The 16,678-nt window shown below is 46.1% G+C and overlaps 1 protein-coding gene across 2 annotated transcripts in view; it reads right to left on the bottom strand.

Annotated features, from left to right (window-relative positions):
- The window catches only part of AKAP13 (A-kinase anchoring protein 13), a 298,396-nt gene that overhangs the window by 176,088 nt on the left and 105,630 nt on the right, over positions 1–16,678 (bottom strand). For both annotated transcript variants that reach the window (XM_063142172.1, XM_063142171.1), the window contains exon 4: positions 9,841–9,991. In XM_063142172.1, coding sequence (XP_062998242.1) covers positions 9,841–9,991 — 151 coding nt within the window. The remainder of the gene's footprint in view (positions 1–9,840; positions 9,992–16,678) is intronic.

A 16,678-nucleotide genomic window follows, 5' to 3' on the forward strand; every position in this document is an offset into this window, starting at 1 on the left:
TTCCTGACTGTTAGAGCAATACAACAATAGACATCAGTCTGGACATCAGGAAAAACTTCCTGACTGTTAGAGCAGTATGACAATGGAACCAATGACCTAGGGAGGTCGTGGTTTCTCCGACCCTAGAGGCTTTCAAGAGGCAGCTTTAAGGTGGATTCCTGCATTGAATAGGGATTTGATGGCCTTATAGGCCCCTTCCAACTCTACTATTCTATGATTCTATGACATGGGGTAGCATTAGTGGCAGCTACCAATTTTGGATATTTTCTGAGGCCAGCCAAAATCTGCCAACCCCCATTTGAGAAAAAAAACGCAGAAGACTTATACACACAATTTTTAAAGCATCAAAGAACACATCAGAGAAGTTTGCTCTGGATCCCAGAAGGACGCCATTAATCACTTCAAAACATTTATTAGAGCGGCTAACAAAGCAGAAAATCTTAAAGAGGAACATTTTGGCTTCCACCTTCAGAGCAGATGAAAAGGGTGGAAGCCGAAAGGCTTTGCTTTAAGATTTCAATATTTCTATTTTGTTAGTCACTCATATATATATATATATATATATATATATATATATAATATATAATCTAATATATATATAATCATATATATATATATATATATATATATATATATATATATATATGAATCCAGAGTCTCGTGTGTGTGTGTGTGTGTGTGTGTGTGTGTGACTGCCATGCCCAATTAAAGTCAACTTTCACAGCCTGATCTTGCATATTTCTGTGTTTTAACAGTCCAAGCAAAACAAAAACTGTACAGAGCCAGGGCATATGACGTAAAACTCTCAACAAGTAGTTAAGAGGTGGAAGTTTCACCTTTTCAGCCTGACCATTGTTCAACAATTGCCAACCCAGCCCCTTTAATGATCAGGTTGGCGGTTCAAATGCTCTGCCGGCCCTCTTCTGTGCTCGCTCGCTCTTTCCCGCGCCCTGTTGCTGCGCTGACATCATCGTCCCTTGTGCCAGAACAGCACGAGCCATTCACTAATTACTGGAAAAGCTGCTCTGCCCATTACCTCAGTCTCTCACTGTGTGAATCAACCCTTACCCCTTTCCTCCCCGGTCTTTGTTTTTAATTACATAAATGAAGCCGGACTCTCCCCACCCACCCGCCCCCACCTCGAAAATTACAGCTGCTCACCAGACAGTGGCAGTCGGGAAAATTCCTTTTGCAGCAGTACAAACGAGGCACTTTGCTCGCAGCCGAAGATAAAACTCAAGCTGAGATTTCAGGCTTAAATCATCGCAAGGGAGTCGGAAGTTTTAAATCGCTGTGATTTCACGAGCAAGAGGAGCAAGCGGAAGGAGATGTGCAAAGCACCGGCTAGGTGTTATTTTATCCACTGTTAAGTGATTGCCTTCAGTTCTTGGATACCCCACCAAGCCATGCCATCCGTCCCGGCCCGGCCCCCGTCCAGCATGCGGCAGCCATGTGGACAGAATCAGGCAAACAAAAATCAAATGGATGGGAGCAGAAACTACGCCAGCCCACGCGTGGCTTAGGGACGCATTCAGTTCACACTTTAAAGTGAACGTACCAAATCTGCACATACCAAACTGATAGGGAAAGCAAAACACAGTTATACTTCCGTATCTGAACTTTTTCAAATTTGGCAATGCAGTCTGCCCGTCAAAAATGGCATAGAAACACACAGAGCCACACCAGCCTAATCTACACCAAGCACTACAGAAGTGGTATGAAAGCGGTATATAAAACGCCGGAGCCACACTACTGCTTTATGGCAGTATTGAAGTGCACTGACAACAGTTGGGGCCCATTGACACATATAAAAAAACCGCTTTCATAGTGCAATATACAGCTTGGTGTGGCTCCTGTCTTTTATATACCGCTTTCACAGTGCAATAGCCTGCTTGGTGTGGCTCCTGCCTTTTATATAACACTTTCACAGTGCAATAGCCTGCTTGGTGTGGCTCCTGCCTTTTATATAACACTTTCACAGTGCAATAGCCTGCTTGGTGTGGCTCCTGCCTTTTATATACCGCTTTCATAGTGCAATAGCCTGCTTGGTGTGGCTCCTGCTTTTTTTATTTATTTATTTATTTATTTATTACATTTCTATACCGCCCAAGAGCCGGAGCTCTCTGGGCGGTTCACAAAAATTAAAAACATTCAAAGTATAAAACAACAGTATAAAACCATATTATAAAATACAATATAAAAGCTCAACCAGATAAAAACAGCAGAAATGCAAAATTACAAATTTAAAACACCAAGTTAAAATTTATTTATAGACTGTTAAAATGCTGGGAGAATAAAAAGGTCTTCACCTGGCGTCTAAAAGCATATAATGTACATGCCAAGCGAACCTCCTTAGGGAGCTCATTCCACAGCCAGGGTGCCACGCAGAGAAGGCCCTCCTGGTAGCCACCTGCCTCACTTCTTTGGCAGGGGTTCGCGGAGAAGCACCCCTGAGGATGACCTTAGGATCCAGGCAGGTACATATGGGAGGAGGCGTTCCTTCAGATAGCCTGGCCCCAAGCCGTTTAGGGCTTTAAATGTTAATACCAGCACTTTGAATCGGGCCCGGACCTGGACTGGCAGCCAATGAAGCTGGAAAAGGACTGGCGTGTTGTGGTCTTGTCGGCCAGTCCCTGTTAGTAACCGTGCTGCCCTGTTTTGTACCAGTTGAAGTTTCCAGACTGTTTTCAAAGGCAGCCCCACGTATAACACATTGCAGTAATCCAAACGAGAGGTTATCAGAGCATGGATAACTGAAGCTAGGCTGTCTCTGTCCAGATAAGGGCGCTGTTGGTATATCAGCCTAAGCTGATAAAAGGTGCTCTTTGCCACTGAGTTCACCTGTGCCTCAAGTGACAGTTCTGGATCCAAGAGCACCCCCAAACTACAGACCTGATCCTTTAGGGAGAGTGCAACCCTGTCCAGGGGTATACCGCTTTCATAGTGCAATAGCCTGCTTGGTGTGGCTCCTGCCTTTTATATACCACTTTCATAGTGTAATAGCCTGCTTGGTGTAGATGTGGCCACCATTTGCTCCAGGTATCCCCATCTACCTGAGGCTGTCCCAATTCACTAGTACCCATCCTATAATAGTATCTTTGCAGCAGTTGTTGAAGATGCTTTTAGGGGGGGAAATGTGCTGGTGTGCATTACCGGAATGGCCATTCTTCAGATCTCAGCCCCATCCCTGGTCTCTGGGCAGTAGTGGGATATATGTGTGGATCCGTCTTGACTCACATGCATGCATGTAAATGCCCAGCCTGCCATTTTAACATATTGCAGCTGATGATTCTCATGTGGAGGCACAATAGACTTCCAAAAGCCAGACTTCCATAGGGCTGCTGCTGAGTCAATGGAGACAGACACCGTGGGGAAAACGTGGAAAAAGTGAAACGGGGGTCTGGCTTAGGCAGCGGCTGTGAGCGTGAGAACAAAAACACGCAACGGCGACCCCCTTTTCATCTGCGAAATGTCGCGCGTTTGTGTGTGTGTGCAGAAATATGAAAAGCTTGAAACCCAACTGCGGCTCTCAGAGCAGGGAACACGGTGACAAATTGGATTTCAATCAGATCAAACAAGCATCCGACTACAGCAAAGGGTTTGAATGCGTTCTTCAAGGGTAAGATGTTCATTCCCTTTCAGGCGCTTTGATGTCCTCCTTCCCTTACGGCTAACAAAGATTTCAGACCAAGATGGCTGCCCCGCCCTCCAGGACAGGACTTTGACTTTGGCAATTAGTTCAAAAGGAAGGGAGCTATTCCATAATGAGCGTGGCAAAGACCTAAATTGCTCCAGGAGTGCCCCCTCCACCCACCCACCCAGCCCCCAAAATGGGCTTTGAAATGTCGGCTTTGTTTCAGCATCCGCTAGGATTTAGGACTCACATTTAGGACTCACCAACAAAAAACAGGGTTCTGAGAAAGGTGACTTGGTATACTCAAGGTGTAAGGGAAGAAGGAAGAAGAGTAACAAGGTTACTTTTTTAAAGAACAGCCACAGTCTAAAAGAAAAAAATCATTTCTAACAATAACAGAAAAGGAATGCACGCACACGCGCACACACACACACTCCTTGCTAGGAGTTTGCACTGCTAGTGTAAAACGGAAATCAAATTATAATTCTTTAAAATTGTATAACCACACACACACACACGTGTGTAAATGAAACTTTGCTTTTTGTTGTTGTTCAGTCACACAAAATTCAAACCTGGATGTAGGAAATTCTTCGCATAGCGCATAGTTAAACTATGGAATTCGCTACCACAAGATGTAGTGATGGCCACCCATTTGGTTGGTTTTAAAAGGGGGCTGGATACATTCCTGGAGGAGAAGGCTGTCAATGGCTCCTAGTCCTGATAGCTATGTGCTACCTCCAGTATCCAAGGCAGTAAGTCTATATATGCCATTTATTGGGGAACATGGGTAGGAGGGTGCTGTTGCACTGTGTCCTGCTTGTAGGTTCCTGGTCGACAGCCGGTTGGCCACTGTGTGAACAGAGTGCTGGACTAGATGGACCCTTGGTCTGATCCACCATGGCTCTTCTTAAGTTTTTAATTAGAATAGTGGTTGAACATCAATGTGAAGTGTGGCCCTAAACTTTGTGGTGGAGTCTCTAGCCTCTCCTTGCGAAAGGGCAGGTGATAAGTCTACAAGTCTAATACAAATAACACGACGAAGAAGAAGAAGAAGAAGAAGAAGAAGAAGAAGAAGAAGAAGAAGAATGGCACCCTGCAGTATGACTTTTGGTTGAATCATGCTCAGCTGTATTCCAAAAGGGCGGTAGCCCTCCAAGCCGGCTCCGTTATTGCTGAGCTACATGGAGACAAAACACTGTTGTAGCTAAACAAGCACCACTGGAAGCCTTGCTGAACGCATGACTTCATATCCTATCCAGCCAGGAGTGGAAGCCAGCCTGTCCTAAAAGTCCTATTTTGAGTACTCGGATCTCACAAACAACAATAGGAGTTTAGCTTCAGCAGCTATTTTTAAGTCTCCGCGGAAAATGCAAGCTAGCGTGGCCTCTGCAGGTGACCGAAGATAACCGTATTAATTCTAGCCCTGAACTGGCCGGGGTGGAGCGGAGACTGAAGTCTGCAGGTACATGCCCAAGTTCACACACGTGGATTAGGGATCTCCAATGTTGCCAGTTGTGTGCACACAGTCAAAATGTGGAGACAAATAGAGCATCAGGGCTTGCTCCAATCAGACTACCTCACCCCAGGGCTAACTGGTATCAACTCGGAATGAAGGAATGAGGGACACAGGAGCAGGCAATGGGAATATCAGGGCCTGATCCAGTTGGGTCCACCACCACCCCACTCCTTCCAGGAGATGAGAGCGGAAGCAAGGCCGTTGCACCAGGCCTGCTGATCATCTAAGTTCACTTTTTCCTTTGCCCTCCCCTCCCCTTTTCTTTGTATGTCGTGTCTTTTTAGAGTGTAAGACTGCAGACAGGGACAGTCTCTTTTTTTGCTCATTGATTGTAAACTGCTCCAGGAGCATTTTGGGGGGGAGGGGGGAAGGCTGAAGAGCAGGCTAAAAGTACTTCCAATAAATAAATAAATTAAAGACTGAAAAGGGGAACTTCAATGTACATTAGTGAATAGACACCCTAGAACCTTTCTTGAGTTTGTAGGAGGGGGTCGACAACGGGAGACTGCCCTAGGTGAAATCCAGACCTCTAAGAATCGCTTCTGGCACTCCGCCGTCAACTCAATGGCTGGATGACGTGGCATCTATGGCAATTGAAGATGATGGCTATTCAATTTAAGAAGGAAGAGGCACCAGCCCAGGAAGAGCTTTAAACTGCTCTTTTAAGGTGGTGGTTGGTTTTTTCATAAGAAAATATATTTTCAAACCAAGCCCCGCGTGACTATTACTTTCAAGTGACCATTTCTTATGCAACTTGTTTACCCTTGCGCTCTCACAGCACAAAGAGTATTTCATAAAAAGAAGGAGAAGAAGAAAACACGATCTTTTACAGCACACATTAAAAACTCATCAGTAATGTGGGGGTTGCATTGTGAATGCAATACAATAGCAAAGCCAAAAGCAATTTACTAATAAAGAGGATAGATAGATAGATAGATAGATAGATAGATAGATAGATAGATAGATCTGGACACCAAGATACAGAGCTTATTTTTTAAAAATGATAGAAAGAAACCTGGCAGATCTCTTTGTGGAAGATGAGTTAGGAAGGCGGCAGTCGCCCTGGGCAATTTTCCCAATTCTTAGGCTAATAACCGCAACTCTGTATTAACATCTCAGCACAGAGAGACCAGATGGCGTTCGCTTAACTGTGGTTAAGAGATCAGGTGAGGGGTGCACATTCTGTGCTTCTTCACCCTACCCCAGCTTGATGCCAGAATTCCTGACCATTGGCCATGCTAGGGCTGATGGAAGTTGAAGTCCAAAAGATCTGGAAGGCTTCTCAATTCGACCCCTCCCTAGTTAACCCATCTGCCCCAACACCATTCAGGGTTACAGCGGCATGAGTACCAACTATGGTCAAACTCCTTGCACAAGGGTTTCCAAACTCAAATCAAACCCTGGTTAAGATGGGAACCTGGTTAGCCGTAACCAGTTAAATGTCAGCACCAGTTTAATGCCTAACCATGGTAAAGACAGACGAGGGCGGCAAGGGGATTCACACTGGTATCGGGAAGGAAGAGGGAATGCATGATCTGGGGCCCACTCTAAACAGGCTCCATTACGCCAGCACCAGCCCAAGGAGGCTGCGTCATACTGCTTTTCTCTGCTCCTCGGGCAACCAGAGTTTTAAATGCTTCTTGACAACTTGGGGGAAAAACAGCAAACATCACAGCTCTCCTGTAAGCTGATACAGCTGTGGTTTTCAAGCTGTGCTCCTGGGGACCCCGAGGCTTCTCAGAAGCTTAGTGAGGAATCCTCTAATAGAAGAGTGGTAATGACAGACAACCTTCCCTGACGAACCGCTTGCCCATCACTATCAATCTTCCCCTGCAATGGGCAGCCTGGTTAAAGGAGTGTGCGTGTGCGTCTGTTGGGGCATTCCAGAAGACTCATGTGTCAGGATCAGGCCCAGTCTCCCTGGTGTGTATCTCAAATCAGACTCGGAGGCTGAAGAAGAAGACCAGCCAAGACAAAAAGAGGGGGAGGACATTCTTCAAGACTCTCTAGGAGTCAAGGAGGAATCTTCCCAGGAGTTTATCGAACAGGAGATGCAGGCTCAGAGATCATCTCCCCACCCCACCCATGAACTCAGTTGTTGTCAGACAGGGAGGGAGCATTGGAAATGACAGATCTCAAAGTCCGTCGCAGAGTCAACTGGGAGGAGTTGAGAGATGGTGTGAGGTGGTCCGCTAAGCTAGTCACTTGCCAGAGTTTATAGCTTGAAGACCCTCCTTGAGGGAGGGGTTCGGTAAAATCCTGTCGGGCATGGCAGGAAACGTCCATTTAGTTGACAGGCAACTGCCTTGCTCCGTTAGGCTAATTCACCTTAGAGGATGGCTCCTAGCCTTCACCCTCCCTTCAGGTGTGAAGAGATGTCTATTTACTGAACACAGCTTTGCGAATTGCACAGCAGACCTCTTTATTGTCTCACATCTCGTCAGGAGGGCTGGGAATCTCGGCATCATCTCTGAAGCTGGAGCGCTGCTGCCAGGCAGTGCAGACGACACTAAGCCAGATGGACCACTGGTCCAAACTCAAGAGTTTCCCACACCCCTCATTTCTGCAGTTGTCACCGCGACCACCCCAGCTTTCCACAAACAGGGGATAGAGCGGGGTGCGCTCTCCACCTTAAGGCCAAAGCTGTCCTGGTGCGGGTTTGGAATATGAAACTGGAGAGGAGATGGGAATAGGGTTACACCAGCCCATATTACTCAAGGAAGGATTTGGCCAGAAGCCATTCCCTTCAGGGTTTTTTGCCCCTTCTCTTTCGCCCCCACCCCAAAACTGTGCACTTTTCTTCCAATTTCGCCAACGGATAAACAAGGGCTTAGTCTCGGTTACAGGCCGTCTCTCGCTCATTATTAATCCAGCGGCGGTCAGGCAACACTGGCTCTGAGTCACCACAATTATTTCCAAGGAAACTGGTTCAATATACAATTTAAGCACATGATTACAGACGTGCGGAGCAGGGTTAGAGGCAGAAGGGAGCGAGCTGAGCCAAGAGAGATAAAGCTTGTGGTGTGTGTGTGTGTGTGTGTGTGTGTGTGTGTGTGTGTGTGTGTAAGCATTATGCTTCACAACCAAACCAGAGGCCTTTATTTATCCGACTGAGGCTTTCAGCACCCACAGGCCGCAAAAGTGTACGGCGCATGCCAGGAGGGGAGGGTGTCAAACCCCCAAGGCAACTTTCCTTCTCGCGCTTCATGGGCGCTATTATTGTTGGGATGCTCAATTCCGGGTCCTGAGTACACAGTGCTCCCTTTCACAAAACGTTCAGGTCTAAATGGAGGAACAGCTTATCCAAATCAGGAGAACTTTCCATGGGCTGTACCACTTCGGGCTGAGGAGGGTGGGGTTGTCCTGTCATGAAAAATGCTCCCTTTACATAGAAAAACTGGCCTGTCAGAGGGAAGCCATCTAAACTAAACAAACTTATATAACAATAAGGCAGTGTAAGGCTAATTACTTGAGATCTACCAGGCCGATTTTAATCATTTTGGTTTTGAACTGAAGCTTGAGCAGCATAGACGACGTGCAGGACCTTGGCAAAATTAGTTAGAAAGGGTGGAGGGATATGGGAGGAGACAATATGGAGGGCCAGTTACTGTCCAGACTGGCCATAGATCTAACTGGGGCCTATGGATTTGCGTGTGGTGCAGAGTGGGAAGCGGCAGTTACTGCAGCCGAAACTCTCCCCACGGCCTGAGTTCGATCCCAGCAGAAGCTGGTTCTCAGGCAGCCGGCTCAGGTCGACTCAGCCTTCCATCCTTCCGAGGTTGGTAAAATGAGTACCCAGATTAGCTGGGGGAAAGGTAACCGCGACTGGGGAAGGCAACGGCAAACCACCCCGCTAAAAAGTCTGCCAAGAAAACGTCAGCGAAAGCAGGCGTCCCTCCAGGAGTCAGCAATGACTCAAGTGCTTGCACAAGGGGTTCCTTTCCTTTTTCCTCTGTGTGGTGGGGCACGGACCTGCAAGTTAGCTAGGCAGTTTCGTATCCTCGATATCCCTGGGCAGACTCCGCCCCCTTGAGCTCGACCTCCTGGACAGGAAGGAGCATAATAGGACTTCCTCATCCAGTTGAGCCTCGCTTGAGCAATGAGGTCATTTATTTATTACGTTTATATCCCACCTTTTTTCCTCCAAGGAACCCAAGGCGGCGTACATAATCCTCATCCTCCTCTCCATTTTATCCTCACAACAACAGCCCTGTGAGGTAGGTTGGGCTGAGAGTCTGTGACTGGCCCAAAGTCACCCAGTGGGTTTCCATGGCTGAGTGGGGACTAGAACCCGGATCTCCCAACTCCCAGTCCGACACCTTAGCCACTAATCCTTTGATGCATCATGCAGTCTTGACTTCAAATTTGACCCAGGCTCCTGGTTTGTGCTTTGCTTCTTCAGTCCTGCCAACTGGCTCATACACAGGTTCATTCGCAGCTCCTCCCTCAGCCCAGACCGCTGCCCACGGCCCGGCTCTGACAGATATCCACGTCACGTTGCCAGACACCCTTGGACACTTTCAAGTAAAACCATCAATAAGGCAGCATGCTAGGTGGAGCGAAGGCCCATTCTTGTGCACATAAGGCCGTTCCACATACATGAACCCCATGGATGACTGCTCCCGAGACAGAATGGATTCGCCCAGGAGAGCAGGCACACAACACTAGTTCATGGGGATGGCAAGCTTACCAGGAGCAATGGTCTCCAACGTCCCGGAGTCGAGCTTCCTAATGCTGGTGCAGTGTTGAACAGCAGATCCGGTGAACACAAGGTAGAAAACGGCATCGTCACTTCCAACTTGGTCGTCTTCACTAAGCAATATGGTGATTATGCAGTCACCCTAAAAGGATTGGGGGCGGGGAGAGAGAAGAACACAATGATTTTTTGTCTTACCGAATTTAGGAACTTCACCTTACAAGGATCTTCTGTCTGTCTGTCTGTCTGTGTGTGTGTCTCTCTCTCTGTGTGTGTGTGTGTGTGTGTGTTTCTCTCGCTCAACTCTCAGTGTACCTTATTTATTTATTTATTGTATTTTTATACCACCCAATAGCCGAAGCTCTCTGGGTGGTTTACAAAAATTAAAACCATAGAAACCATTCAAAATATAAAACAAACAGTATATGTATGCCACTTTGGGTTCCTTTGGGGGGGGGGGGACAAGGCAGGATATAAATGCAATAAAAAATAATTAAAAAAATAAAAATAAAAGCACAATATAAAAACACAGCCAGGATAAAACCAAGCAGCAATGCAGAAATTAATACAGATCTAAAATACAAATTTAAAACAGCAAAGTTAAAATTAAATTGCTTAACTGTTAAAATGCTGAGAAAATAAAAAGGTCTTCACTTGGCGTCTAAAAGAGTATGGTGCAGGTGCCAGGCGAACCTCTTTAGGGAGCTCATTCCACAGCCGGGGTGCCACAGCAGAGAAGGCCCTTCTCCTGGTAGCCACCTCCAAAAGATCATACCTTTAAATGATCTTTCATGTAAGTCAATCTTCAACAACCAGGTATCCTCCAGATGTTACGAACTAGAACTCCCTCCTTTCCTGACCTCTAGCCATGCTGGATCTGGATGATGGGAGTTGAAGTCCAACAACAGCTTGGGGAAACCTGATGTAAGCAGCCAATTACCATGTTTAAAATAAAATAAGATATACAATGACATGGCTGAAGAGAGACAAGCTCCAGTGAGACTCAGAGATGCTGCATTACTCTATTCCTCTCGACATGGAGATTATCAAGCGTGGCATGAACATTCTCGGCTGGACATATAGCAATATACAAGAACAGCCCTTTCGGCAAGTTGTATGTAAGAGGACTATTGACACAATGATTCAGTGTGCAGTGAGAGGTTGTGGATCGATTATCAAACCAGGAACGTAGAGACTGGGGGTCATTTCCTCACAAAAATCAACAGACGACCTCAGGTCGAACGTCCCTCGCAGAGGGTTTTTGCTAAAACAAAATAGGGGATTCCACCCCACCCTCCACTCCCCAAGCACAGTGCCCTGAAATCCTTGGAAGGGGAGACAGATATAAACGAGTTAATATCTTCATAACTGCTTTTTCGAGGAGGGGATGCTAATGAAGAATTATTCTTACCCTGTTAGTAATATAAATTCATGAATTGAAGTGCAAGGCTCGCGGTTTTAAACAACTCCAGAGCAAAAGCAAACGCTGCTGAATTCCTGTAACCTAGGAAGGCGATCTTTTTCCAACAGCACCCCCGCTCTTAGTCCAGAAAGAGACGTTTTAATTCAAGCGTGTTTACCTTTCCTCATTTATTATTACCCAAATAATGTCATCTGTTTGAGATCACTACCACACAAGCTGGTTATTATAACCCGCTTCCATTCGAAGCAGCTAACAAATGGAAACTCTGGTCTGCCAAACCCCATTTGGAGAAAAGTCTCCCGAGATCAAAGCGAGTCTCTGGCACGGGCCAGCAAACAAAAGTATAACTTAATTTCGTACCTAGCCTGGATTGACTAATGTTTACTTGGCTCGCCGCCTTGCCGCCAACGAAAACATGCCATTTTCCTCCATTCGGCACACAAGAAAGGTCACCTTCGCTTTCAAGCCATTGACCGATCGGAGAGGTGCGCTTGGGTGTTCGGTGGCGGAATTCTAGGTGCCTCTCCACAACACGGTCCATTTTACACTAGAGCGTCGTGCAGGACCTGGAGCGCCCCTGAGCCAATCGTCATGGAGGAGCTGCCTGTGTCAGGGGACCTTTTATTTATTTATTTATTTATTACATTTTTATACCACCCAATAGCCGGTTCACAACAATTAAAATCATGAAGAGCATAAAGACAACCAACAAACTCAAAACACAAATACAATATACAATATAAAAAGCCCAACCCGGATTAAAACCACACAGCAAAATTTGATATAGGTTAAAATATGGAATTAAAACAGCAAAATTTAAATTTAAGTTAATAGGTGTTAAAATACTGAGAAAATAAAAAGGTCTTCAGCTGGAGACGGAAGGAATAGGCGCCAGCCGACCTTAGAATCATAGAATAGTAGAGTTGGAAGGGATCTACAAGGCCATCGAGTCCAACCCCCTGCTCAATGCAGGAATCCACCCTAAAGCATCCCTGACAGACGGTTGTCCAGCTGCCTCTTGAATGCCTCTAGTGTGGGAGAGCTCACAACCGCCCTAGGTAACTGATTCCATTGTCGTACTTCTCTAACAGTCAGGAAATTTTTCCTGATGTCTAGCTGGAATCTGGCTTCCTTTAACTTGAGTCTTGACACAGATAGGGGAAGTCTGGGACCCTCGGGGTGACGGCTGTCCCCCCAGCCCCTCAAGATGAAGTTAGCCTCCTCTTTGACTTAAGGGCAGCTGCCAAGCATCTACCAAACCCTAGGGAGCACAGGAGTCTAAAGGTTCAATCTTGGCGGATGGCTGAACAGAAGTGAGTGAAGGTACAGATGAGCAAGGCTCTGTTTGTGAGTAGAGCATCCCACCGGTGACATTGATGGCCTGCAGCTGAGCTGTGGGTGAGGCTCAGATGGCTCAGGCTTAAAAGTGTTCAGTTCCAGGCAAAGAGTATGGGAACCTCCCTTGTATTTCCATAACACAGCTCTTCTCTGGAACTCCCTGTGATTGGACCACCTAAAGGTGTTGCCTTTAGTACTGGCCCTGGCTAATACAATGCGTCTCTCGCATTCTCTGCACCACCGGTCACAGGACAAAGAGAGCAGCAGGGAAATTACACCAAGGTCTCAAAATTAATTCAGTTTTTATACGGTTAACCCTGTCCCACAACTCAAAAAGCGAATTGCAGCTAGCAACACTGATTAACAAAGAGCTTCTGCCAAACCTGGTTAGCCTGTATGGAGGTCTACCACCACCTTGGCTATCCAGTAACATCTAGGCCAGCTTATCTTGGACCTCAGCATCATCACATCGGGACATTTTCTCCACCTTTGCTCCACATCACTGGCTGGGCAGAGGCAAGAAAATTACCTGGGCAAATGTTGCAACTAGTTGGTGGCAGTCCCACAGTCTCGTCCCATCCGATAGAAAACAAAGATGGATGTATTGACCTTATTAAGAGAAAGAGAGTCAGCAACCAGAGGCCTCTAGGTTAAAACAGGTCTAGGAACGATTGGGTGAGCCAGTGTCCTTCCAAAAGGAGATTTCCTAGCGCTACCAAGCCAAAGGCATTTTGCAGCCATTCCATCTGTTTCTCCTTAGCGGATTTCCCCCCGCCCCCCACGGTAAGAAACAAGATAGAAGAAGCGGTGGGAAAACACAGGAGGGTTACCAGTGGAATATGGCAACATCTGGACCTCCATAAATTTCCATGAACGAGGCAGGGAAATTGCACAATAAAAGCCTCGTCTGGAAGCACCTCCAGATCCAAATCCCCATTCAAGTGTGGGTCCATCTAGTCCAGCACTCTGTTCACACAGTGGCCAAGCAGCCGTCGACCAGGGAACCACAAGCAGGACATGAGTACAAAAGCCCATGTCTACCAGTAACTGGTGTATACAGGCTCACTGCCTCTGATACTGGAGGCAGAACATAGCCATCAGGATTCGTAGCCATTGATAGTCTTCAACTCTAGGAATTTGTCCAACCCCCCTTTAAAGCCCTCCAAACTGGTGGCCATCACTACATCTTGTGGTAGGGAATTCCAAAGTTTAACTATGCGCTGTGTGAAGAAGTAGCTCATGAACTGAAATGCCCATCAACTCCAAAACTGCAATGGTTTAACGAAATCCAGACATCAACACCACGGCTATTTTATTGTTGTTTTCAACAGAAAGGGCGACGTTTTTATTAAAAGTATAATGCCAAACTAAAAGCAATCAACACCTGCTCATAGCGCGTTCATTCTGTGCGTTAGCCTAGGATTATTCACGCTAAGCAGCGAAGCCTCTGGTGACAGCTTGTATCAATTCCTTTATAGCAGGACTAACCGCCAAACCGTACCACAAATGGTCAAGGACGATTTCCCAAGAGGACGCATGCAAAACAGATCTAACACCTTTCATCAAGTTTAATAAAAATGTCCAGCTCAGTGCGTAGGTTAGCTATGCAAGAACAACGTGGCCCATTAACTTTTCCAGTTGTTTTCCATCAAATCTTAAGTGCACTACATGGCTGGGGTCAATTTGCAATTTACCTTCTTGGATTCTAGGTGAAACAGTGAGCAAGCTGTACTCCCCATCTCTCCCCAAAACAGAAACAAAGGGGTTCTCTTTAGGGTGGAGGATATAAACCAGGCCAACAGTTTATCATAGACAGCATGGAACTGGAGGAGAAAATCCCAGTCCTTCCCTTAGAAAAGCAGTTCGAGACAAAATCTTGGATTTGCTCACGTATGGTATGAAGGTAAGAGCCCCCACCCCCCACTCGCTACCAAGCCCAATTCAAGATACTAGTTTTCACCTTTAAAGCTCTAAATGTCAGTGTGGCGTAGTGGCTAAAGTGTCGGACTGGGAGTTGGGAGATCCGGGTTCTAGTCCCCACTCGGCCATGGAAACCCACTGGGTGATTTTAGGCCAGTCACAGATTCTCAGCCCAACCCACTTCACAGGGTTGCTGTTCTGAAGATAAAATGGAGGGGAGGAAGATTATGTACACCGCCTTGAGTTCCTTGGAGGAAAAAAGGCAGGATATAAATGCAATAATGAATAAAATAAATAAATAAATAAATAGCTTGGGGCTCACACACCTCAAAGATCGCCCCCTTCTATACAATCCTGCCCATGTACCAAGGTCTTCCTAAAGGAGAGGAGGGCTTTCTCCGCTGTGGCACCCCGGTTGTGGAATGAGCTCCCCAGAGAGGTCCGCCTGGCGCCTACACTGTACTCCTTTCATCGCCAGCTGAAGACCTTTTTATTCTCCCAGTATTTTAACACTTAATTTTAACTTAAATTTAAATTTTACTGTTTTAACTCTTATATCAATTTTGCTGTGTGGTTTTTATTCTGGTTGTGCTTTTTATATTGTATTGTGTATTTGTGCTTTTAACCTGTTGATTGTTTTACTATGATTTTAATTTTTGTGAACCGCCCAGAGAGCTTCGGCTATTGGGCGGTATAGAAATGTAATAAATAAATAAATAAATAAATATCATATATGAGAGAGAGAGAGAGAGAGAGGTGCTGTGCATTTAAAAAGGAGAGAGCCTTCTCTGTGGTGGCACCCTAACTTTGGAATGCCCTCTCAAAAGAGACATGTTTTTGTTTGGTTTGCTGGCTGTCTTTTAATGTGGAATTGTATGGTTTTTATATTGGGTGTATTTGGGTTGGTTTGTTTGTTTTAATGTTGCGTGCTCTGTCCTGAGATCCTTTGTGGATAAAGGGCAGTTTATAAATTCTAGAAATCAAATCAATAAGAACAGCCTTGCTGGAACAGGCCAAGAGTCTGTCTAGACTAGCATCCCATTTCCCACAGTGTCCCACCAGGATTCGCACGACCAGGCCGCTGCACAGCAATGGCCACTGCCATTCAGGGATAGACTGGCCTTCTGGGTCATGGAGATCCTATTGAGCAACCGAATCGCTGCAGATCTACATGCTCCATGCATTTGCTTAATCCTCTTTTACACCATCAGAGTCAGCGGCTTGCGGCAGTGAATATTTATTTATTTATTTATTTGTTGCATTTACTGCTTTGACTTGGAAAATCCAAGTTAAAATTCTCACTCAGCCACGAACTTCATTCGCTACGCTTGGATCAGTGGCCTCTCAGCCTGACCTACCTCACAGGGTTGTTGTGAGCATACGAACATAGGAAGCTGCTTTCTAACGGGACAGACCATGAGCCAGGTATTGTCTGCTCTGACTGGCAGTAGCTCTACGGGGCTTCAAGCTCAGAGGCCCGACCAATCGACTGCCCCCTGCCGCCTTTTCCAATGAAGATTGAACCTGAGAACTTCTACTTGCAAAACAGATTCTTTATCACTGAGGTGCAGTGATGTCCCCACATCACTCTGAGCTCCTTTGAATAAGGATGGGATAAACAATCCAGAGAGCAACATTTGCTGGGAATATACATTTGCTGAAGACCACGGGGGTTGCAGAGGGGCAGGTGGCAGTAACGTAGCATGCTTGAGATACCTATTCGTGCAGCGAAATTAACAACCCCCGCTCATAGCAGTGGCCTGGGTCAAGCACGCAGCAAAAAAAAAAGAGAGAGAGAGACTTATGTCATTCGGCGTCTGTGTTGCAATCTTCTGCAGATAAAACGCCTCCAAGGGAAAAATTCCAGAAATAAGTGGAATGGAAAATTGCCGTGTTGGAGTTGGAGCTGGAGCAAAGGCAGCAGGGAGGGGTGGGGGGGGTCAGGTTACTCTCAGAAACACTACATAGCCGCTTCAAGTATGTTCAAAACACTGAAAACACCCACCCCCCACCCCCCAGGACTGCATCAACAAGACACACAGATCTCCTGGCTTTTGCAATCAACGTTTCCCAAATTTTAATATTTCACATCTTTCTTTTCAACCTCACGATGTTGTTGTTTTTTAAAAAAATCCACGTTGCAAACAAACA

The sequence above is a fragment of the Elgaria multicarinata genome, chromosome 16 (genome assembly GCF_023053635.1).
Source record: "Elgaria multicarinata webbii isolate HBS135686 ecotype San Diego chromosome 16, rElgMul1.1.pri, whole genome shotgun sequence".
NCBI classification, from domain to species: Eukaryota; Metazoa; Chordata; class Lepidosauria; order Squamata; family Anguidae; genus Elgaria; species Elgaria multicarinata.